The sequence below is a fragment of the Dermacentor variabilis genome, chromosome 4 (assembly GCF_050947875.1).
Source record: "Dermacentor variabilis isolate Ectoservices chromosome 4, ASM5094787v1, whole genome shotgun sequence".
Classification (NCBI taxonomy): Eukaryota; Metazoa; Arthropoda; class Arachnida; order Ixodida; family Ixodidae; genus Dermacentor; species Dermacentor variabilis.
In genome coordinates, this window is record NC_134571.1 from 541,991 (window position 1) to 567,671 (window position 25,681).

The 25,681-nt window shown below is 44.7% G+C and overlaps 1 protein-coding gene across 5 annotated transcripts in view; it reads right to left on the bottom strand.

Annotated features, from left to right (window-relative positions):
* Positions 1-25,681, bottom strand: part of tweek (transmembrane protein KIAA1109 homolog tweek) — a 703,556-nt gene that overhangs the window by 177,487 nt on the left and 500,388 nt on the right. For 4 of the 5 annotated variants that reach the window (XM_075687924.1, XM_075687922.1, XM_075687923.1 and 1 more), the window contains exons 43-46: positions 24,356-24,496; positions 21,226-21,321; positions 3,559-3,725; positions 1,709-1,951 (exon numbers count right to left, since the gene is read on the bottom strand). In XM_075687924.1, coding sequence (XP_075544039.1) covers positions 1,709-1,951; positions 3,559-3,725; positions 21,226-21,321; positions 24,356-24,496 — 647 coding nt within the window. The remainder of the gene's footprint in view (positions 1-1,708; positions 1,952-3,558; positions 3,726-21,225; positions 21,322-24,355; positions 24,497-25,681) is intronic. The other variant, XM_075687925.1, reaches the window with a different exon arrangement.

Genomic DNA, 25,681 nt, shown 5'->3' on the forward strand with positions numbered 1-25,681 from the left:
GATTTCCACGCCTTGGGTCCTCACCCTTAGGCGACTCATAAGCTCCTCGGGCAGGGTATCGGGGTCGATTCCATGAATGACACCCCAGGCCACTCCGTCCGGTGCCGCAGCGTAAGAGTTGACTTCGTAAAGGCTGCCATCCAACACAATCAGCGTGATCTTGTGCGCAACATCTGCGACCTCCTGATCTGGTGTACTAACAACGATTATGTTGGAACCGGGTCTCAGGCACACGAGGAAATGCGAATTGTCAACTTTCCCTCTGCAGGCGGCCGAGAGGGCTTTTGAGATTTGGTTGAATGATGATTTTCAGGTCGCGATGTGACAGGGGAGGGAGTCGTCACCCCTTCTTAAAAGAAGGCTTCTTTGACGCCCCAGCGCCTGCAGCTGCGTAGGACGTTGATGATAACGCGGTGGTGGAGAGATCACCCTGCCTGCCACGCGTACTAGCTGGCCTCTGGCGAGCTTCTTCTTCGTTCTTCACTTGAGGTGTGAAGACCAATCGGAATAAGCACACAGCCCTACGACATGACCTGAGGCCACAAAGTTTACCATTTGCTCAAAGTTTATAATGAGAAAAGAATTGTCAACATTAAAGAGGATGAGATGCTTCTATGAATATAGTACAATACACTCCTGCCAGGTAATATTTCACGAAAATACTGTACACTTCCTCTAATTCAACTCCGGTTAACTGGATCTTCTCAGCGAATTCAACCCCAGCCATAAGGTCCTAGCCAGCGCCCATGATTTCTATAGGCCCAAGCTATCGTTATTTCAATCCTAAAACTGGTCTTCGGTGGATAATTCAAACTTGATTAGTCAACATGCACATGCCTGACCCCTATGATGACCCCTAGAGCAACCCTTTTAGTGATAGCGTCTGTCTTGGCAGAGCGTAGGAGACAGTCAATGCGTTGAACACATGTAATCTTCAGTCAAAAATGGCTAATTTAAGCCTGCCTGATGTCTGATTATATTATTAACCCATTTCTAACACATGCCTTCTAGCATGTTTCTTGATAAAAAACTAGGTGTATGTTTCCACTTTGTCCAGGAGCTTTAATGTCACTTGTTGTTAGTTCTCTACTTTTGACACACAGAAAGTGGGCACACGTTTGATTTGGGGTTGGGCTAGATCGGGAGAATACTACAAATGAATTAGCAGTGTGCTATGACAGTTTTTCTGCATCTTGTTTAATTTGAGCTGCTAGATAATTTGATCAATTTCGACCCGTCAGAGTCAAATTAATGAAAGTCAACATTATTATTCTGAAAGGTAGATTTGGTCTGTAAGCCTCGGTCCTGAAGAATTACAGAAGGGCACAAATTGTCATTAACCTGACGTTAGCATGAAGCTACCAAGAAAACCTATCCTGGTTTCTTGGGAAGAAAGCTTCATAATTGAAAGAATTTCAACCCTACAGTTGTCTTTATTTTCGTTTCAATTCTAAACCTTTCTTTCTTCTTTTTTTGATAGCTTTGTGCTACTACTGTATTCATGACTCTTTCATGAAACTTGCAGAAGTAATTTGCCATGGGCATTTAATGATAGTGCTTTTCAAACTGTCAAGGTTAACCTTACTGTGAATCTATTTGGCATAAATTTGCAACATGCACCGTATTGTATCGACTAAAGACCGATGAGACTGACTGCTGTGCTCCACACTCTAGGATACCTATTTTGAAAACACCACTGCAGCCTGACCTTGACACTCTGCCTGCGTAGCTTCTTGATCACATCTCGGCGGAAGTCATTGAAGACGGCCGTCTCGAGCTCCTTGAGCCGCCTCTCCTCTTGCTCAATGGTGCTCTGGCTGGCACCCAAGAAGCGCAGGTCGCTGATGATCTTGGCCTGCTCATTCATCTCTTTCTCAATCAGCCTGGAACGCTTCTTGGCATCCACACTGGGGTCGAGCAGCAAGCAGGCATGTCTCAGGGTCACTGGCTCCTGAGACACAAAAGAGAATTTCCTTCATCAAAAAACTTGCATCCAAAATAACTTTCGAGAGTTTCTGCACTCACTTGCAATTATATTTCTAAAAAAAAAAAAACATATATAGGAAGGCAAAAACCTGTTCGTACTTTTGCAATTCCCGATTACATGGAATAGTTAAAGGGTCCTTGAAGTTATATTGGCAGTTATCCACCAACACATTCATTTACCACATGCCTTCTGTGTTTGTTTAGCAAACCCTGCAATATAACCGATAGGATGATGGCCAATCAATAAGTCTATAAAGCCACTCTGGTGCTTTTGCAAAAGCTGAATCATTAAGGCTATTATGTCAGTAGCATCATGTTGGAGTACTGTTCTGGACATTGTCGAATTCTGCAATGTTGTTGGACTTAGAGGTGGCATTTTGAGCCAATCAGAGAGGCCCTGAGGGCTACTAGAGTGCCTCTGACTGCGTCGAAGTGCCACCATTATCAAATTTGACAACATGGCAGAGTTTGACAATGTCCAGAATAGTAGCCCTGCTGTACAACTCCACTGTCTTGAAGTCACCAACTTGTCTTCACTTCTTTCCACAAGATGAGGAGCCTTTGTGCTGTCAGTGGCTGTTAGACAAGAACTTGTTTTCAGCTACAACAGCTTGATGCTTGCTGTTCTCATTTCATGCCTCACAATGTAAATAAGTTGCGTGAAAGTACTTAGGACTACAGGTGTGAAGTTAACGGGAATGAGTCAGTGAAGCACACTCAGACCTGCCACGAGACAAGTAATAATCTTCAATAAGAAATTATTTTTGCACGCTTTCATGCCCATTGGACTCTGGTAGCATAATATATAGCACTGGTAACAGGGATAATCAAGCGTACTTTCAACGCACAATAGAGTGATCTAATGGACGGAGAGGTATTTCTTTGCAGGCTGAAAAGCACCTATAGTAAAGATGTGTGTTGCATTTGTATGGTGACATCGGAGTTAATTGTAAAATGGCATTGTCCTCGGCATTACCCTTGATGTTGCCTTAACCTAAATCACGGAGGAAGACATTTAGGAGGTGAAACTCCCGTCAGCGCGAGCGAGCAGATAAGGTCACAATTGTATGCGCCGACGGGGCCGTATGCAGTGGCGGCGCCATGCGGCGCGCCGTAGAAGCCGCAGAGAAAAAATAAATAAAAATACAGTGCCCGGGCAGGTGGCTCCGGCGTGCTCTCCGGCCACTTCCTCCGTGCCCTCAATAGAAGTCAGGCACGTGCAGCCAAAAGGGAGCAACACGCTCGACTGGTTGCCCTGGCAACCGAAACGGTGGTAATTTCTTTCCAGGCCGCCAGCACGATAATGGCTCCGTTGGCTTGTGACCTTTTCTGGTCGCCACAAACAGCGGAGTTTCCACTCCTAAATGTTTCTTGTTCGGTGACCTAAATGCAGCCAATAAGTGGCGAACACTATACTGTCCTCTGGCTGAGCTGCTGCGCAAGCACTCTGACTGTGGTGAAATTAGTCGACTGCGACCAGATGTAGAACTGCCTCTTGCCCCAGGTACTGCTAACCAGTGTCATTCAAGATGTGCATGATGAGCTATTTGAGTAGCAAAGCACTGAGATTACCTGTGCTGTACGGGCTTGCTCCTCGGGGCTTTCACCCTCGTCACCTTCTCCCGTCAAGGCAGTGAGTGTGCGGAACAAAGCTGACAGAGCCTTGCTGATGCCCACATCAACATGAATGTCCACACCTTCCATTTGCCACTGGACATTCAGAATCCACTTGGCATTGCCTGCATTAGGCACACCAATCATTGCACACATTGGACACATTGGTGTAATACTGCCTGTCATTTACAATTACCAGTTCATCTTGTCTTTCTCATATTGTTATCATAAGCTATGTTCAAGCAACAAGCTGATCTTCATCCCTTTTTGACTACTGTCTGTGGCTGCATTATTTGAAATGCATTTAGAGATTACTTTGTTACTTGTTTTTTGATCTTTTACATTTCAGCCTTTCACAGTGATTTACTTCCAGCATAATAGCAGTCATGGTGTATGTTAAAGAGACACTAAAGTGAAAAATGATTTCTTCTGCGTCTGTAAATTACCTTTCTACAACACCAAAAACACCACTCTTACAACGATAAGACGTTTGGTAAGCCAGAAAAAGCGCCAGTACGAAATGTAGGTGGCGACGCCTACTTAAGTTCCCGCACCTGGTGGCTGTGACGTCTTGGATTTTGATGGCATCTCCTAGGGCCTACTAATTACATATAGCGGTACAGATTGACTACATTGTGTTCTAAAGGAACGAAATATTAAACATGGCAAGTTTCGGGAACCTTTACTCAGCCAACACAGCCCAAATGTGAAAACATACTTTGGAACCCCTGACGTCATGCTGACGTACCGGCGCTGGGGTTTTGGCGCGAAATTCAAATACTGATACTTGGACCTTCATTTTCTCATCTAATAATCAAACTCTTTTTTTTAAATGACTGCCTGCAGGGTTCTCAAGCAATCCTTTATTAGTATAAACTGATTTATTGTTTCGCTTTAGTGTCCCTTTAAACAAAATACCGTGTGCATATCTTTACCAACTTTCAGGATAAGTTGTGTACCAGTCCCCTTTATCAATCCATTTACCTTACTTACTAATGAGGCTATAGCAATATAAATGTGCTAGGCTACTAATTTAAAGGCTGCTTGTTTCCAAAGCTCCAATTGAATGTATGGGCAGAGGAGCACAAGACACATTTCTTAGATGTATTTGTTGAGTCAGCAGTTTTTCTTTTAGCTCAATTTATGTACCTAAAAAGAAAAGTGTGAAGGAGAGGTTTAAAAGAAATCACAGAAGTAATGAAAACAACAGAGAATATTAGTGCCAACAGCCCTGCACAAGAACGATGTGGAGTATGGTGACGTATCTGCATAACCGTCGCTTGCATGGTGCCCGACAAGACAACCAACTCCAAGCTAGGTGATCACCGGTGCCACGTCCAGCCTGCCATCTCAAGATTCACTGCAAGATTATGGCTGGATGCCTCAGAGCAAAAGGATGTCTTCCATTCCACACAAATAAAATGAAACGTGTTCCTTTCAAGTGGTGAATTAATGCCAAACCTACACATCCCAGCTGGCCATAGACCACCTTGACAGGGAGATGCTCTGGCTACATCCATGATCTGGGTATTCCGGCCCTATTGCATAACAAGGCAAGTGGCACAATGTGACCTGCCTTTCCAGCCGCTTTCCTCACAGCTACGACTGACGACCTGTATGCGACTTATGAGGTCTCACACATGCTCTTGGGATAAAGGAACGACGACACAGTGGTGCAAACAATCACAAGGGCATTTATTGCACCTTTCATACACCAATCCCTGGTAGCCAAATTACAATCCTCAGAACATGCTGATGGGCCTGCAACAAATCGAGAAAGTCCGACTCACCACGACCAGATAGCGTGCGAATAGGTTCGCCCACATGCTAGACACCAACACCTAATCATTCGCGTGTATGGTCACATGAACGGTGGCGCGTTCTAACAATTGTGTTTGCCCATTCCGCTGTCCTAGCTGCTCCCAAGCCTTCCTGGGACGGTCCCCTGAAGCGGGTTGGCTATACGCGAAAGGTCCGCACCGCTCGCTGACCCCAAGCCAAGGACGAAGAGACTATTCCCTGTCACCAATGTCAGCAATGGTCTGACTTGTGTCAGGGACATATGGAATCGCAGCTCACTTCCTCGGAGACGGTGTAGAATGTTGTCTTTCTGGGAGTGGCCCTTCTTTCCTTACTGAGGACAAGAAGAACGGAGGGTAACCGCAGGTTCTTATTTCTACACAGATGCTCCCAATATCACGAGTGCAGTCCTCCTCTCTTGTGCAAATGGTTTTTGCTTGTTGGAACAGCGTAGCAGGAACAGACCTTCTGTGTGAAAGCGGATGTACCGACTTGAAATGCAGGTACTGGCCTGTACATGTAGGCTTCCTGTAGACATTCAAAGAAAGACCTGAGTCACCGCGCTTGACAATAACATCAAGAAACAGTAGACAAGCGTATGCTTCTTGCTCAACAGTAAGCTGAATCACCTGTTCCATGCTCTTAAGACTAGCAATGAAGGCAGCTAGAGCATCCTTGTGAATTATGCAGAAGCAATAATCTGCATATCCCAGGAAAACCTTTGGAAAAGGGGTAAAAGATGCAAACGCCAGACGTTCTCCAATTGCCAGATTCGCAGCAGAAACTGATATAGATGCACCCATAGCCGTAGCATGCATTTGCAGGTAAAAATTATGTTGTAAGATGAAGTATATATTCGACTAACAGAACTTAAGGAGATAGGACAGGTCTGAAACGTCAGTCGGAGACCTATCGGGCAGCGACCCGTCATCTTCAAGGGCAGTGGTGCAAACCCTTACAGCCAGTTCTACTGGAACACTTGTGATTAGTGACCCAACTTGAAATAAGACCATGATGTCATCATGAGCAGGAATAACATGCCATATCTATTCAATAAAGTCGCCAGAATTGCATACTTGAGTGCCACTTTTTCCAACGAGTGACTACATAATCCAGTGTAAAAAATTGGAAAGCTTGAACAAAGGTGAGCAAGTGTATTCGACAAAGGGGCGCATAAGAACACGTTGCTTGTGTATCTTTGGTAGGCCATGAAGTGCAGGAACTTATTCGTTGTGACAAAGTAGCCAGTAATAGCGTGACTTATGCTGGGGCGGGGCCAAATGGAAGTCGTCAGCTAGAAGCTTCTGGAAGTCCCTTTGCAGTATTCCTGTGGGATCACGCATTGGTGTCACTAACCAGTGCCAGAATTTTTTTGGTGTAGTCACCACTATCAAGCAAAACAGCTGCGTTTCCTTTGTCAGCTGGAAGAATGATGATGTCAGGATTGCTTTGAAGCCAGTCGATAGCCTCACGTTCCTCTAGCAACAGCGCAGAGTTTGAAGAAGGGTTTTGAAGCCCAAAGGCGCGCTAATAACACGTGTGCGAGCTTCGTCACGTCTAGTAGCGTCGACTTGGCTTAGAGCCTTTTCAACAGCCCAAATCAGCTATTTTGCATCTCATGTGGGCCCTGTGCTCAAATTTAGACCAAGGCTCAGAACAGAGTTCTGTTTTGTCAGGTTTATAATAAGAAAGATTGTGTACAGCCTCTCTTGGTGAACTTCGGGACCTACCGTTTCAGGATGGTCGCAGCATTTCCAGCTTGGCATGGTACATGACATCGTTATTTCGTTTTCTCACGCTTGCTTGAAATTCAGCGTGTAGCTGAATTGAAGCTAATTTGGCAGGACTAAGGAACTCTAGTCGGCGACGTGCATAGAAGGTATTTTCCAGCTTATGGGCCTTAGCATTGCACTCCGGTATTCCTGCTTGTAGTAATAGTCGTTCAGCCCTTGAAATCACACAGTCTTTTCGCATTTATTCAACCTGTATTTTTCCGGCCAGACGGGCTGCCGTCAAACTTTCGATTTCAGCTCTTGGTGTTTACACGGAACATGGCGGAGATGGCAACAGAAGGACTGCGCCTGAGGTGTCCATATTTATTTATTTATTTATACATACTGCAGACCACATAACGTGGGCCAAGCAGGACGGGCATTTTTAACAAATCACATTGAGTATATGGGTGCACATACATTATGTTTTACATCCAGATACAAATAAATAGCAAAAATGAACACAATGGCTAAATGTATACAATGCTACACGATGGCAAGACGATTGCGCTCTGGCATAGAATTCCATTGAGACACTGTGTGCGGGAAAAAGGAAAATTTATAAGCATCTGTTTTTGCGAAATATGGCGTTAAAGATCTTCGTTGTTGATGTCGTGTATGTTTCGTGGATAGGGGGGATAAATACAAGGAAGGATCAATAGCGAATTGATGGTTAAGGAGAGAATTCAGGAAGCCCAAGCGAAATTGCCTTCTTCTGTACTGAAGGGGGGGTATGTTATTCGCTGTCATTAGTTCCGACGGAGAGTCCACAGGACGAAATTTAGAAAAGATAAATCGAACAGCCTTTCTTTGAATTCTTTCGAGTTTATCAATGTCATGTTTTGTGTAGGGGTCCCATACTATGCTTGCATATTCTAGCTTTGGTCTGGTGTATGATTGATAGCATAGAAGTTTTACATTTGGTGGTGAATTACGAAGCTTGTGTCTTAGGAAACACAACTTTCTGAAAGCAGAGGAACAAATGTTATTGACGTGTGAATTCCAGGAGAGGTTAGCAGTGAACGTTACACCTAAATATTTGTAGCTATCGACATGATTAACTGTAGATGAACCTAGGGAGTAAGCATACTGAAAAGGGGATTTTCTTTTAGTTATAGAAATGGAAACTGTTTTTTGTGCATTTACGACCATGCCCCACTGGTTGCACCATTGGTATACGTAATCGAGATTTTTGTTTAGTTCTTTTTGATCATGTATGCTGCAAACTTCACGGAATAATATACAGTCATCTGCAAACAATCGAATTTGAACCGTTGGATCAATTATATCTACGATATCATTTCTATAGCACAGAAATAGCAACGGCCCTAGCACACTGCCTTGGGGCACACCCGACGTGACTGGTAGAAGGCGCGAATTTTGATCCTCGACTGTGACAAACTGCACCCGATTTCTCAAATATTCAGCCACCCAAGCGACCAACACCTTCGGAAGACCAATGTTGTTTAGTTTATAGATTAGTTTGTCATGAGGAACTTTATCAAAGGCCTTACAGAAATCCAAAAAAAAGTTGTGTCTATCTGAATATTATTATCAAGACCTTATTATCAAGACCTATCAAGACCAAGAACTCATGCGTAACAGTGACGAGTTGCGTCACTGTCGAATACTTCTTTCTAAAGCCGTGCTGAAAACTTGTTAATATGGAGTGTTTGTCAAGGAATTCTGTAATTTGAGTGGCTATAATATGTTCTATAAGTTTACAACATGAGGAAGTTAAAGATATCGGTCTGTAGTTAGATAGTAATAATCTGTCGCTTTTCTTGAAGATAGGGATTACTCGGGCCATCTTCCAGTCACGCGGCAAGGTTGCTGTTGACAAGGAACTATTAAAAATAATAAAAAGGAACTTGGCAACGCATTCGGCATATCGTCGAAGAAACACATTTGGAATATCGTCAGGATCGCAAAATTTTTTCGTGTTTAAGTTTAAAAGCATAGAAACCAAATTAGGATATGAAATAACATTGACTTCGTAAGGTTGAAATGACATTGCGGTAGGCGTACATGGTCCGGATACTGAAAACACGTTATGAAAATAGGCATTAAAATGATTTGCTATATCTTCATAATTTGTGACTATGCTACCGTCAACTGATATCTTCGAAACTGCTTTCTTGGTTTCACTAAGATAATTCCAGAACTTGGAAGGATCATTTTTATAAAATTGGGCATTACAGTTTTAAAGTAGTAATCCTTTGCGTGATGCATCGCTTGTGCAAAGATTCTTTGGTGATCGCTGATAACGCTGCACTGCGCATGCTGCTTTCTTAGCCGTTTAACTTTTCTCTTCAATTTGATGATTTCACGAGTCATCCAGGGTGTACGCCTATGTGTTTGTTTGCGTTTGCTGGGTATAAAGTTGCTCATACAATAATGACACGTCTCAACAAATTTGTCCCAAAGAGCACCCGTGTTTGGGGAGCCGTTATCAAAGTCAGCAAGTACGGTTTCCATGTATTCAAGCACACGAGCATCGTCAGCTCGGGAATAGTCCTTAAAATACTGAATGGGAGATTTTTGGTAGCTACTGCATTTAAGAAGAGGAATTGACACGCTTACAAGTTCATGATCGGACAGCCCTTGTTCCACTAGAATGGTATGTTCTGAAAAAGCCCTATTTACAAATACCAAATCTAGAACCGAGCTTGCATGTCCTTGTACGCGTGTGGGTTGTTTGATTATTTGAGTTAGGTCGTGAGCGAGCATGATATCAAAAATAATGTTAGCGTTTTTACTGGCCTGGGAACAGGACAGTCCCTCCCAGTCCACACTTGGCAAATTAAGTTCACCGACCACGAAAATTTTCTTATTATGATACTGTGACATATGTTCTTTGAGCACAGTTAAATACTCCGGGCACGCGTCCGGCGACCTGTAACATGCATATAAGATGAAGCTATGTCCCCAACAGGATAACTGTACGCACAAGCATTCACGAATGCCAACATCAGTTGTAATCGTAGCTTCTACATCAGGTTTAACAAGGATAGCTACTCCCCCACCTCTAGTAGTTCTATCTTTTCGATATACGTTGTAACATGAGGGAAAGATTTCATCGTCACTAATTTCCTTTCTCAGCCACGTCTCTGTTATCACCGCGATGTGAGGATCATGCTGCATAAGTATGGTTTCTAACTTATCTATTTTATTAGTGACACTGCGCGCGTTTATGTTAAGTAGCCTCAGTTCTTTCCATTTGGTTACATCTCCGGTTTTATTGGAGGACCTAGGGATTTTAACTTTGGATGTGCTTTCCAGACGAGGGATCTGGTCGCATTGCTCAGTTATGTCTATGGCAATGGTGCTTGGCTTCGAGTATTTGGCCGTCGGGTTTCGCTTGCCGCCGTGCGTCGCTTTTTGCTTCCGTTTTTTTGAATAGGTACTTTATCATTTTTGTTTTCGTCCCAAACATATGCCTTTTTATTGATATATAGCTTATCGTATACCAGCGAGGCTTTCTCGCCGTTTTCTCGAATCATTTTGCAGCTTTGCCATAGCTTTCTTCTGATTTCCCGCACTCTTACCAAAAAATCCTCGCCAATAGAGTAATTCGTGCCTTTCAGTTTGCTTCCCTGCTTTAGAATTGTAATTTTGTCTTTTGAATTTAGGAGCTTGAGAATAACAGGCCTGACCTTGCCAGGCGATGGCCGTCCCAACCTATGAATACGTTCTATAGCCACTGGTTCTAGCTCAAGAATACCTTTTATTATCTCATTGTTCATAGCACCCTCTAGCGATTCGGTTTTCTCTTCTTCAGCTTCAGGTAGTCCGTAAACAAATCCGTAAACAATGATATTAGACCTTCTGCTTCGGTTCTCCAGGTCATCAATTCTTGCTTCAAGGTAAGCAATTTGCTCCTGGCACGACGTAACCTTAATTTCTAGACTGGCCAAGGAATCTAATTTTTTGTCAATATCAGTAAGGCGTTTTACTTTAATTTCCCTAATGTCGATTGCAATCTCACTAAGTTGTTTTGCTATTTGTGCGAGGTCAGGGCCAGGGTTAGTTTCGATGTCGCCACAAAGCAGTAGTAGCCATCGAAGACATGAAGCAGTATCGAACAATGCGCAACATATTCCGGAGCCGAACAACTGTGGGCACGGCAACACCACCGAAAATGGATCGTCAGAACGAAAGCATTTTCTGTATCGTTTGCTTACCTGTACAAAATAAAGGAAGGGATTAGATGCGGCCCACATCGTGGTGATGCCGCCGTGCCCAGTGCCAGGCAAGTCCGCTGGAAAGCCTTTTATAGCGGAATCCGTCCATGTCGTCATCCACTCTCTGGTCACGTGGTAGCGCTGTAACGTCTCCGTTTAGTGAGAGGGTAGCCTTGCCCATGATGATGCTTGTAGATTATCCGGTGCTTCGTGGTGATGGAAATTCCGCTTATGCGCCGCTACGACGTTCGCCGGTTCCACGCGCGTGTTTTTGGCAGTGATCAGCAGGCCAAAGATCCGTACAAAATACAGGAAGGGATTAGATGCGACCCACATCGTGGTGATGCCGCCGTGCCCAGTGCCAGGCAAGTCCGCTGGAAAGCCTTTTATAGCGGAATCCGTCCATGTCGTCATCCACTCTCTGGTCACGTGGTAGCGCTGTAACGTCTCCATTGGGTGAGAGGGTAGCCTTGCCCATGATGATGCTTGTAGATTATCCGGTGCTCAGTAATATAATAGGAGTATCAGAGTCCCGTGGCCGATCACTTTCCGGAAAAGAAGTAACAAAATCAATCTTTCACCATGCAACAATTCGCTGCGCCGCAACGTCTTTCTTTCTTTTGTGAGGTGGGGGCACTGAAGTGAAAAAAAAAAAAAAAAATGCAAAGGAAAGCATGTTGGCCACAATTGAATGCCTACTTGGGGCACCTAATGGGGTTACCGAAGGAATATCGAAGAAAACATGAGACACTTGTTCCACAGAGAGCCATACGCATGCTGCTCGGTATCCTGCACCGGCGAGACAAAAGACGTTCCGCAGAGGTTGCAATAACATCAATGTGAAGGTGATGTTCTCAAGCGGAGGCAATGCCACCTATAGAGTTCCCAGTGATGGCAGCTAGCGACCATTGTCTATTTTTCTCGTCTGCTAGCCAGAGAGTGCCCAAAACTCTGGCAGGCCAAAATCCAATCAGCCCGAGAAAAACGAATGTGCACCAAAGTGCGCCGCGCGGTGGTCGGGGCAACACGAGAAAAACGCATGCGTTCTGGCTGGCTCTAGTAGCCCGCTAGATACGAGAACAAGAAACTTGAAGAGGCTGAATGTGTCCTGGCGAATAAAAGTCAAAGTAGAAAAAATAAATAAGAAAGTAGTTACCTTTTCTGGCTTTACTTTCTTGACATCGATGCTTTGGCGCAGGTGAAAAACATGTTGATATTCTTTTCTTCTACATGACGGTGCAAATGAACCGTCACAACACTTTGTCTCATAGGACCTCACGTGCTTTGCCTACTTGTATGATAGTGTGTCGATTTGGCTTGTGTCGTTGTATGGCCTGATGTACGACTTTAGAAAAGTCAATGCACTTTTGGTATCAAATGTTTATAAGAATTTTGTGGCCATAAAGTTTCACAATTGAAATCCATGTGCTCCGTAGATTCTGCGGCTACCGCGTGGTGCTGCAACGAGCACACTCACCATCAAAATGCCCTTGAAACTTTGTGCTCAGATGGCGCTTTTTGGGGGAGCATTATGTGACTCCAGGTGCATGGGAGTAGCCGCGAAATCCAGCCCGTGTTCACGATGTTTGTGCCGAAATGTCTTTTGGAGCATAAAGAAGACATTCTAGACAAAATCCAGAATGATTTCTGGTGCCAGGGTTGTTTTGGTCGGTGGTGCATGACAGCATGACAGCCCATAAGCCCCCCACCCTGGCTATGCCCCTGAACCTTTGCACTGTCTATCGCTTCAACTTAAACTGGGTGGTGAGAACACAGCGCATGCAAAACTACGAGCCATCAACACAGCTAGACTGTGCCCCAAAGCAGATTGCGTACAAGATAAACTGTGTGCGGCCGAAATACAACACCTCCCTCCCTCCCCAGTGCCACGTGCACGACAAAAGATGGCGTGCTGCCCCCCCACTCCCCATTTTCTGCTTTTTGCAAGCGAGATTGAGCTGCCATTGTCAGCTCACTGTTGCACTCTTTCATTCACACACACAGACACAGTGTATGGCACGCGAGGACGATGTTATCACAAGACGAACCCGCTACGTCTGTATAGCAAACAAAACCTGTAGCAACTGCCAGAGGAGGTCAACCCAGCGTGCCTCCGCCCTCCTTCATGCTTTGCCTTGTTTCTCCTTCCCCACTTTACTCAACGTCACCAAGACTTTCCTCTAGATTGCGTTGCTTTGCTGCGTACTGAGCGCCCTTCTTCGTACTCTCGCTAGCTCAGAGCCTGCACCGATGACTTGTCAGGCGGCACATACGTGCTTGAACTCCCTAGTGAACTTTTTCCAGCAGCACGAAGGCACAGAAGGATTTTTAAGGTCATTAGGTGAGATGATGTTGCTTGTGACTGCTTGCTGATTTGCATAGAAGCACCGAACATCCATCATGGACTGGATGAAACCAAGCAAGAGTACCACTTGAAAGCAGTTTTCTATTAAGTTCAGCTCAACAAATGTTTTTATGATATTCCCTCCCCCCCCCCTTTCCCCCGTTTGAGGTCTACTTCATTTACCACCTTGAAGTAAGATATGTGGATGCACCTGGTCCCGTTGCCAATTATTCTTCTGATAAGATGAACAAATTTTCATGGTCCTTTCGAGCTCGTCTTAAAGGGAGTCTACTGTACTTCAATGCGTTCAGCGGAAGTGGAGTTATTGGCAGTCAAAAGTTGTCTATGATCCCTTTATGGTGCTTCTGCTCCTTCTTCAATGCCTTGCGCTGAGAAGGCTACAGCGTAGCGGGGCATCTCCACAACACTCCATCTACTGAGCGTCACCGTGGCGCGCAGTTCAGATTTGACTTTGGATGATCACGTAGATGCCACTACTTCCGATTTTGGTGCCTAGGATGCGCCAACGTGGTTTTCCTCAGTGAGTTGCAGTGTGTTCAGCCAATAAACTCGTCGTGGCATCCTGCAGCGGTCGCTGTATATACAATACATAGTAGACCACAGCTATGTGCAACCGTAGTACATATGTGCAGTGTTTGCTTTGTGCACGACAGGAGCTGGAGTGCATGCTCACACTCATATGCTCCAGTCTGGCCATACTACACAGTGAGGACCAGCATTGTCCTACACCAGCTGCTTGACTGACAAATAATAGCCACATCTAACTTGCACATTTTGAAGTGCTATCAATAGCTCAATACGAAGCAAAGTTTGCCTAGGCGTCTAACCAAGCGTGCATGTAGTCTGACCTTAAAGGGAAAATACTAAGTCAATGTGAACTGTTAAAATACCATTCCAGAACCTCGCAGCATTTGTTTTGTGCTAAGAAAAAACTTAGTTTATGAGAAAATTGCCTCTGAAGGGTCCAAATACCTTTATTCGTATTCAAATCTTCCGCCACCCAACCGGGGGGGTGGTTGACGTTCCACACCTCATCCCTGCTTACTACCTTTCCTGATTAAAATGGAACCCAAAAGTGGTGAAAACCATTCAGGAATCCCATGACATTACATGGACATGGCGTTCTCTGCTAATTACAGTTTGTGTGAGTTTAACGAGACAGCAAAACCAGTGCAGCACTACGCAATAATGAAACTACTGAAATGCATAAGCGTCGGCAGTGCAGAGTGGAGAAAACAAAACCTTGTGGCGGCCAACATCGTCGTCAAGTGTAGCGTCAGTAAGTTCTTTCTTTCAAAAGATCTATTTGAACTGGACAAGTAACATTTTCTTTCACCTTATTCTGCAATACAATGATGTTTTCATTACGAGTGGTTGACTACTAGAAACAGAATTATAATGAGGGGTGCCTTCGTCACTGGGCTAGTAAATTAGTGTCCTGGGGGAGTCTCTAATTGTATCCTGCATTTGCCTCAAAATTTAAAGCTCTGTTTGCAATAATATTGACACCTCAGAGGTTCGTAAGTACGAATCTATCACTTTAGCTTGACTTAATACTTGCCTTTAGTGTCCCTTTAAGTATCGTGTGGTTCAAGGCTAGTTGAGTGTTTGAAACTACGTAGTTGATATTGTTACGAGGAACAGTAAAGAGGAAAGTTGGGCTAGTTGGTGAGTGATCATCATACCTTGCTGGTGAGCAGCAAGGTATGATGTCAGTGTCAGTGTCAGTCCGTGTCAGTGCACTGCTTCACCAGCAAGGTATGATGTTACAAGGAAGTTGGGAGTATAGAAAGACTGTATTTACAATATGTACACAAGCAGAGTCAGTGTAGCTAAAAATGGTTGACCAGCAACAACATGCAGCAGCCAGCGTCTCGCGATCTTCCTTCCTCTTCTTTTATCCTTCCGTAACAGCACCCCTGGCTGCTGAAGCGCTGTATCGGCACATGGTAGGCGAAGAATTGCGAGCAAAGTATGGCTTCACCCGCGAAATGTGCACCATGTCAACAAGCGTTGGACTTGAGGATGGATCAAACTGTAACGGCGAAATCTTTTAACTGACATCATTGACTTGATGTAGGACTTCATAAGGCCCTGTGTAGTGAGATAGAAGCTTCTGCGACAGGCCGACCCACCAACATGGTGACCAAAGCATCACCCAAGCACCTGGGGCGAACTTAACGTCGCGATGGCACCGGTTATAACGCACTTGATGTATATGCTGCGAGGCTAATAAACGAGATCAGGCGACTTGATGTGCCATTTGAGCGCAATCGATGACTTCACAAGCGTACTCAGTTGCAACACGTGGCACAGAAGGGGGGGGATGGCATCAAATGGCAATGTGGGGTCGCAACCATACAAAAGATAAAAGGGTGAATATCCTGTGGTGTCATGTCGGGACGAGTTATATGTGAATGTCACGTAGGCCAGCATGGCGTCCCAGTTGCGGTGATCGTTGAAGATGTACATTGACAGCATCTCTGTGAGTGTTCGGTTGAGATGTTCCAAAAGACTGTTTGTTTCTGGGTGGTAGGTGATGGACAGCTTGTGCTCAGTAGCACGTTAGCGGAGGAGTTCGTCGACAACTCAAGACAAGAACGAGCGGCCGTGGTCTGTAAGTAACTGTCGAGGTGCATCGTGGTGGAGAATGACGTCCTGGAGGAGGAAATCGGCGACGTCTGTTGCACAACGAGTCGGCAATGCCTTTGTGATCACATAGCATGTTGCATAATCAGTAGCGACGGCGATCCACTTATTTCCTCTAGTGGTATTCGGAAAAGGGCCAAGCAGGTCAAGGCCTACTCGAAAGAAAGGTTCAGATGGAACTTCAACTGGATGGAGTCGTCCGACAGGTGGCAGGGGAGGTTTCTTCTGGCGCTGACACAATTCGCAAGTCGACACAAGACGCACAGAAAAGTAGAGACCCGGCCAGAGAACCGGTGTCGTCATATGTACGCAGAGCCCAAGATGTCCCGCCATTGGTGCATCGTGAAGTTCTTAGAGAGCGACGGTTTGCAGATGATGAGGAAGGACAAGGAGCAACTCAGGGCTGTCAGGGTTGATATTGCAGCAGTAGACGATGCCTTCGTGTAGCAAGAAAATGTGGCACATGCCGTCGGTGCTGGTGCACCGACGGTGCACTCTGGTGATGATAGACTGTAAGGATTCGTCCCGTTGTTGTTCAGTGCACACGTCGGTCATGTCAGTAAAAGCCATCACGCAGGTCACGACATCATGTGCAGCAGCATCAGGAGGATCTAAAGGGTGATGAGAGAGGCAGTCAGTGTCCTTGTGGAGGGAATAAGTGGATCGCCGTCGCTACTGATTACGCAACATGCTAGGCGATCATGGAAGTGTCCAAACTTGTAATTCACAATAAATGAAAACTCCTGGAGCCGCAAAGCCCAGCGACCAAGCCATCCTGTCGGGTCCTGGAGGGAAGAGAGCCAGCAGAGTGCGTGGTGGTCTGTAACGACCGAAAATGTGCAGCGGTACAAATATGGCCGGAACGTGGTGACAACCCAAACTAAAGCCAAGCACTCCCGCTCGCTGATGGAGTAATTTCTCTCGGCAGGTGACAGCAGGCGGCTGGCGTCACGCACTCGGTACCTTTCTGTTGTTGGGCGAGAACAGTGCCGATGCCATGGCCGCTTGCGTCAGTGTGGACTTCGGTCGATGCAGATGGATTGAAGTGGGCAAGTATGGGAGGGTTGGTCAGAAACCCCATGAGAGTGGTGAACGCGTGAGCCTGCTCTGGGCCTCATGAGAATGACGTGTTCTTCTTTAGAATATCTGTCAAAGGCTGAGCAACGTTGGCAAAGTTTTTGACAAAACGGCGAAAGTACGAACACAGGCCAAAGAAGCAGCGTACATCAGAAGCAGAACATGGCACAGAAAAACTGCGAACGGCGCGAACTTTTTCCAGATCTGGTTGTACACCGGATGCGTCAACGAGGTGTCCCAATATCCTAATCTGACGGCGCCTGAATTGACATTTCGTGGAGTTCAGTTGTAGGCCAGCTTGGAGACCGCGAGAATGGCAGCGAGTCGGGTAAGGTGGCTGCCGAATGTGGGAGAAAAAACAGTAACGTCGTCAAGGTTACAAAGACAGATGGCCCATTAGTTGCCTTGCAGAGGAGAGTCCAGCATACATTCAAATGTCGCAGGAGCATTGCATAGGCCAAAGGGCATGACTTTGAACTGATATAAACCATCCGGCATGATGAACGCCATCTTCTCATGGTCCATTTCATCAATTGAAATCTGCCTGTAGCCAGATCAAAGATCGATGGACGAGAAGTATTTAGCTCCGTGCAAGCAGTCCAAGTCGCACTAATCGATGCAAAAGCGTCAGGTACCACCTTTTTGTTTCACAAGGACGACAGATGAAGCCCAAGGTCTGGCTGATGGTTCGATGACCATTTTGCAGAGCATTTCGTCCACTTCTGATTGGATGACTCGACGATCAGCATGCGATACATGATAGGGAAGCCAACGAATAGGATTCGTGTCTCCAGTGTTCATACGGTGGTGAAAACAGATGTTGGGCCTAAAATCCTGTCGCCAAAATCAAAGATGTCACTGTACAATTCGAGCAGGAGACGTATGACCGTGACCTGTGTAGAGGTGAGGACAGTTGCAATCATTTTCGCAAAGTCATCCGTTAAGGAACCAGAGATGAGAGCTGTAATTGGCACGAATAAACCACTCTCAGCGTTCAGACTCTCTATGTAAAATTTGGAAGTAGTAGAAACGCTGGTTAAGAACATGCCAGCTGGAAGCACTTGAGGGCACAGGCTGAAATTCAGAAGCAGTAGAATGACATTGTTATTAGTAACTGTGACCAGCATATGCGGAACAGCAATGTTCCGGTTCAAAACCATGTTGACTATGGGGCGAAGCACATATACATCCTCAGGAACCTGTGGCTGTACGGTGAAAGTGACGTAAGTAACTGCCTTGGATGACAGACGCACATCGTAAGGTGAGCACGAGTGTGGTGGGGCGGTGCTCGGAGCATCAGCGAGTTGAGGCAGTTCTAACTGAAGAACGCTGGTTGCGCAGTCGATGAGAGCAGAATGATTGGATAAAAAGTCCAATCCAAGGATAACGTCTTGAGGGCAGTTGTCGATCACAGCAAAGAGAACAGAAGTAGGGCGGCTGGCTATACTTAAACGTACGGTACACATTCCAAGAACAACCAGCATGCCGCCGTTGGCCACACGACGCACTCGGGCAGCTGCTGGGGTGAGGACCTTCTTTAAACGTCTATGTAGGCTAGCAATCATTACAGATACGTCGGCTCCAGTGTTGACGAGTGCTTGGACAGGTTACAATTACACTTCTCTTTGTGGGCACAGATAGAGAGTTTGCTGCAGTAATAGGCAATGCCGCACCACCTCCGAGGGCTGCATTTCTTATTTTTCCAAAAGGGTGCAGCCAAAAGCCACAGGGGATGAAAGGCGATGTGGCTGCGGCGAACGGAAAGATGGGCGATGTGTTTGTGGGGAACGACAATGGTGTCCGTGTCGTGATGGTGAGCGACTGTACCACGAGTTCCTAGCAGAGTTTCCGGCACTGTTAGACTTGGCGGTGGGCGAAACATTGCAAGCATTTTTATCAAAACAGCTCTGGTTAGTCTGCGTGCGAGGTGTTGAGGGCCACAAGTTGCGACAGTATCAGGCGACATGACCAATGTGGCGACAGGTGAAACATATTGGCTAGTCATCCGCAGTTCTCCACTTAGGTTGCGATAACGTGGAGAGGCGTCGGGGTGGAGCAAAAATAGCAGAAGGGCATTCGTTGACTCTGGGGTTGGCAACAGCACAGACAGAATGTAAAATAATGTTTTGAAGTTCCTGGTGAATAACGGCTTGTATGAGCGGAACTGAAAAAGGCGTACCATCAGGGCTACATGAACAGAAAGCTGCGGGTGCCATCGCATCCAGTTAACATCGAATGATTCGCACCACATCCTCTGATGGCGACGCATGCTGCTGTGCGGGTTGAGCTTCAAACGTCGACGTTGCAGCAGTATTGGGAAGTCTGGCGAATGGTTGCAAGACGCGACGGCTCTTGGCCTGCTTGAATTTTCGGCACTCTTTGATGATAGCATGAACTTCTGCGCAGCTTTTGCACATGAGCAGATTAAAGGTGTCCTGAGCAATGTCCTTCAGCACGTGCCCCCGACCTTCTCAGCTACTGTCATGTCATGATTGGCTTCACAACTAAGTGTGGGCATGTCCTGGATGTACAAGAACTAGAAATTCATGGGGGATCGGGCACGGGAGGCCAGTTCCTGCTTTGCGGCAATTTTACGGCCAGCTGGTTTGCCAAACAATTCTTTCAACTTTTCTTTGCATTCATCCCAGCTGGTTAGCTCCTCTTCGTGGTTTTCGTACCACAGCTTTGCCGTGCCTCTAAGGTAGAACAACAGGTTAGCTAGCATAAACGTAGGGTCCTATCTGTTCATTCCACTCACGCGTTTGTTCATCGCCAACCACTCCTCAATGTCGGCGCCATAGGTCCCGCAAAAAGTTCTGGGATCCTTGGGTTGCACAACCACCGAAGGGGACAGTGACGTAGCTGGCAATGGTGACGTTGGAGGCACCAATGACGTTGATCCCGCGTGCTCACCGTCATTCATAGTGGGGACAGTGATGCAATGTCCACTGTGGAGCTCTGTCCTCAACCATGGTACACCGCACTTCACACCAATATGTTACGGGGATGTTGGGAGTATAGAAACACTGTGTTTACAATATATACACAAGCAGAGTCAGCATAGTTAAAGATGGCTGACCAACAACAACACGCAGTAGCAAGTGTCTTGCGATCTTATGTTTCCTTCCACTTCTTTTATCCTTCCGTAACAATATTAGCGAGAGTCGGCGGCTACAACACTGATAAGCAGGGTGGCCAAATTTTAATTCCTACGTGAGCGGCTGTGGCTGAGTGTGAGCGGATGATAGTCGGCTTCTTCTGGAAGTACATAATTATTATCGAAATTAAAAAGCAGAGTTTAGCTTACTTCAGCCTGTTTATCAAACTGCATCAATAAATATATGCAGTAACACTAGGAAGAAGCGCAATGATCCAAACACACTTCTTGACTGATGTCAGCTATTGGCCAATAGTAGCTGCATATGGGAATCTACATTTCGAAATAGAGCGCCCAGAAAAGAGTGAGGAGCAGGCTTCTGTTTAAAAGAGAGTGTTTGAGAAACAGGTGACTTTGCAGTCCACTTGTGAGCTCCATATGCCGGGCACGACTCCAAAATTTAGCTGAGATGTTCATAGCAGCACATGCTATTGGCGGAACTGCTTACCCAGGGAGGAGGAGGAAAGAGAAAAGAAGAAGGCAGGGAGGTTAACCAGAATAACGTCCGGTTGGCTACCCTACACCGGGGGAATGGGAAAGGGGAAAGCAAAGGTACTGCTTACCCAAATCTTTGTACTGTGCATATAGGACTCTGTCGATGGCTTTCAAATCCATCCTCACCTTTAGTGTTATCTGTCTCTCTGTTTTCTTCTGTTCTCTTCCCATTTAGTGTAACTCTTTCTGCTTGTGAGTCTGGGTTCATTTTTCTTTCTCCTCCTCTTTAGTAAAAAGAGAGAGAGAAAGAAATCTAAGTGGAGGTATTCTGTAAAACTGCATATTCTACAGCTGTGCATTTTAGAAATTGTACTGAACCATTCCTTGCACGGAGGAAAGACATTAGCCGCATTCGTGACAACAAAGTGGGTCCTAGTGGTTTTAACAGTAGGAAACATTACTGTTTGGTGCCATACCGTTTTAAAGCAGCTGGTGATTTTAGATTCATGGCATATAAAACCACAGCAAATTATGATGCATCTCTATGCTTCTTGTTGATCTGTTCTGCCACTTATTTAGACTATTCATCAAAGCGAGGTAAATGTAAGTCAACTGTATTTCTTTCTCTTTCTCCATATTTCTTCATTTTTTCAATATTAATATTTTCTTTTGCTTCACTATTTTCATCAAAGACCACGAACCATATACCAACATGAAAGACAAGTAAGATAACAAATGTTGGCTGTTTACCGGTATAAAAAGTAAAAAAACAACGTGAAACATTGTCAAGTTTCGACTAAAGTAGAATCCTGCTTATATGCTCCTTGTTCATATGTTTTCCTGGGTATAATGTTGCTAAAGCCCGATCCCAGCAATGGACATCAGACACCTATATATTACAATCCCCTTTAATATGTTACAATTCGTGCAACATCTCCATGTTATACATTGCGACTTTGGCTTATAATTACAAGAAAACATCAAGTGTACTAACTATTACTTTAAATATCTAAAAAAATGACGACCATGCTTAACACCATAGCACAGCCCTTCCAACCACCACCAACGTGCGCTCTTGACATGCCACAACCTTAGCAGTGTTGTCTTAGCAGAAATTTTGGGCAGCTGAAAGCGCATCATTCAATATTCGAACTCCAACTGCACGATCACGTGCCAATTTGGCCATAGAATCAAGCGAAAATTGCGATATTTTGATTTTAATATCTCACTGGCATGTCATCAGCCATGTCGCTGGCTGCTCCTCAAAATCGAAACTAGCGAAGCCTACTTGATGAGTAGTTGCCAGCCATGCCCGAACCGCAGAATAAGCAAAGCCAAGCTGCTACGTGTGGGAAGGCTGCATGTGGTTGCATTGGCTGCATTGGCTAGTTGACATGTGTGTTCCGCACATCTGGAATTTATTCATTTACATATTAATTGACATGGTGTTGGTAACTTCTTTAAGCAGTTTGAAGAGGCACCAACTTTACCCACAATATATGTACCAAAAAGGGTGGTTAGTATTAAGTGACGGCAGCGCTGGACTGTGACTGTTGCGAAGAAACTCGCGATTGTTCAGTTGTTTCAGCTTGGCCGACTTCTGTTATGTTGTGGTGCCCCATGCACTGATTGTACTTTCGCCTATCTGTAGTGGCAGCATGGGAATGGTTCAAACACAAGACTAACCAGGTCACACGTAAGCTTATGTGCACGCAGCAACATGGTGAAAACTTGGGCTATATTCTTAGACAATCACTCTCGAAGATACTACTTTCAGTTTTGTAGCATCGGTGAAAGTGATCCTGGCACTGTGTCAAGAATGCAGTCACTCGTAGATGCCAATCCATCTGGCGCTAGTCATGCGAAATCATGAGAAAGTGAAGGTATCCCCGAAAATGACCATCCAAGAACAAATCTTTTTGGCCACTTGTGGAATAAAACTCAATCTCTGCCAAATTCAATACTTAGAACGGCTGATTATATTTGGATGTCTAGGTGGTCCCCATGAATTCCTCATTAGCTGTCAGTGACTATAAATCCTTTAGAGGCTGAGCCTTGCATAGTGTCCTTGTTTTGAGATTTAGCAGCATATTTGCTTGATTTTAAAAGTATGTTCATGTGATATGTTTTTTGAGAAATAAATTGTTTTTCTGGTGGTCGTATGGAACATGTATTAGAGGGGCTCTACTATACCTTGAAAATTAGGTTTAATGACTTCTATTTACAGTTTACTCCCATTATTTTAGCCCACACAGAACTGAAGAAGTTGATCGAATTATACAGTGGCTCAAGTTAGACAAGATGCAGAAAGAATGCCAAAACACACCACTGATTCATTTTCCTGCACTTGCCCTATTCTAACATGCCCTTAAACCAACCATGCGCCCACTCTCTATGTGCCCAAAGTGGAAAACTAACATAGAAATTAAATTAAAACTCCTAAAGAAAGTATAAATCTAATGGGCATCTGGTTTTTTAGCAAGAAATATGGACGAGGATCTAATATATATTGCACAATAGCTGTCAATTCCTTAAAGCCAAATTCGCTGCATAACTTAAAGTCAGCTTTGCTGCAATATATTCGTCAATATGCAAGAAAGTATACAAACACCTGCCAAAAAAAGTATAAATCTAATGTATACCTGATTTTCTAGCGACCAAAATGGGCAAAGATGTAATATATGTTTCACAATGGCAGCCAATTGCATAAAACCAACTTTGCTGCATAATTTGAAGTAAGTTTCGCCACAATATATTAATGTTATGCAAGAAAGCACACAAACACCGTGAAGGCAATTTTGATTTTGTGCCCGATTGTATCGTGCAGGCAAGTTCCTGCACAATTTTCTTAAAAAAGGAAAAAAAAAATAAGATGCACATTAGAATCAGGCAAATACCAAAATCAGACAATGCGAGGTATGATTATTGCTTGAAAATTATCCTAGGCAGGATAAAAATATGCGTTTTTGACGGGTGATGACATGTTCAATGCATTAACTTTCCTCTAAGCTCTGCCACTATTGGTGGTCACCATAGGGTTTCAAGTGCATGCATGCAGACTGGCCAAGTTCACATGATTCATTTTAGGCCAATTTTAGGATCAATATAATAAAAGTTTGGAGCCATAGAAATGCATGGGTGCTGACAAGGACTTTTGGAGGGAATCAAATTAGCGGAGTCAGAATTAGCAAAACAAATTCAAGAAAAGATGCATAATCCATTGAGCTATTCTAAATATATGAAAGGTCGACAAGAGCTACACATGCTGTAATGAACAAATGACATGATTAAAAGAAGGCCATGTGGTTGTACTTACTGCCAGCTTGGGCTGCAATAGTGCGGGAGCAGATCTCGTAAGTGCCCTCAGACACCACACACAGGTTTGTAGTAGTGGCATCACTTGGCTTCCAATCCTCCACAGACACTTCAAACTCATCCGCAAAGCGTAGGCACAATCCTGCATATTAACAACATTCCAAAAAGTACCAGATTATCAAATCAGTTGCAGTTTCAAGCAAAAATAGAACTTGATATACTACACAGACAAATAAAGTGTGATGTTGTAGTGTCTTGAGCGGAAATACGGGCTTGAAGAAATGGAGTGGACAGGACAGACGCTCACTTACAACTGAAGTACAATAATAGGTTTTCCAGGAAGCAGAGGGTCACACACGCACAGTCAAAAGGCAGTTACAAAGCTCATCCATAATCGCCTGTAAACATTGTAAAAAATGCTACTAAAAGCTCTAATCGTGAAACAAGAAATGAAATTGACTTCATACTTTCTGCTGATCCCAACATAGTGCGGGATGTAGAAACGATAGGCAAGGTAAAGTACAGGCATCATGGGTTAGTGAGGGCTAGGATTCACCTCAATTTAAAGAGAGAAAGAGTAAAATTGTTCAAGAAGAAACAGGTCAACCTAGAGGCAGTAAGGGTAAAAGGAGACAAATTCAGGCTGGTACTTGCAAACGAAGATGCAGCCTCAGAACAGAGAGATGATGATGACATAGTGCTAATGACTGAAACCGTAACTAGGCTGGCTTCAGAGGCAGCAATTGAAGTGGGCTGCAACACACCAAGGCAACCAGAAGGCAAGCTCTCCTAAGTAACTAAGGACCTAAATAAAGAAATGACAAAGAATGAAAGTTACTTAGCTAATTTGGGTTTAATGGCACAAAAGCAACTAAGGCCATGCTGCGCCAGACACAAGGTATTACGAAATCAGATGTTAAAGCATCGAAAGCTGCGTTACTTTATAGTCTGTGTAAAAAACCGGTTTCTTCTAAAAAGCTCAACAAGTCAGTGAAGGTTCATCTCTGAGTATTGAGGCAGGGTGTAAAGGTATGTGTAAGTTGTAGAGATTGTGTAAAAGCTTCCGTCTCTGTGTTTCAGTGTTTGGACATGTCATAATAATGTGCATTACTGTGAGTGGCTCATGGAACTTCTTGCAAGTTGGCGGGTTTTCGTTTTGAAGTAGAAAATCGTGTGTCAGGTGTGTATGCCTTATTCGAAGTCGACACAGGATCCCCTCATAGAAGCGTTACTGGTGACTGCACGACTTCCACATACCAATCAGGGGTTTTATTGTGTGTAACTTATTATTTATGAAAGAGTCCCATTCTAGTTGCCACTTTGATGT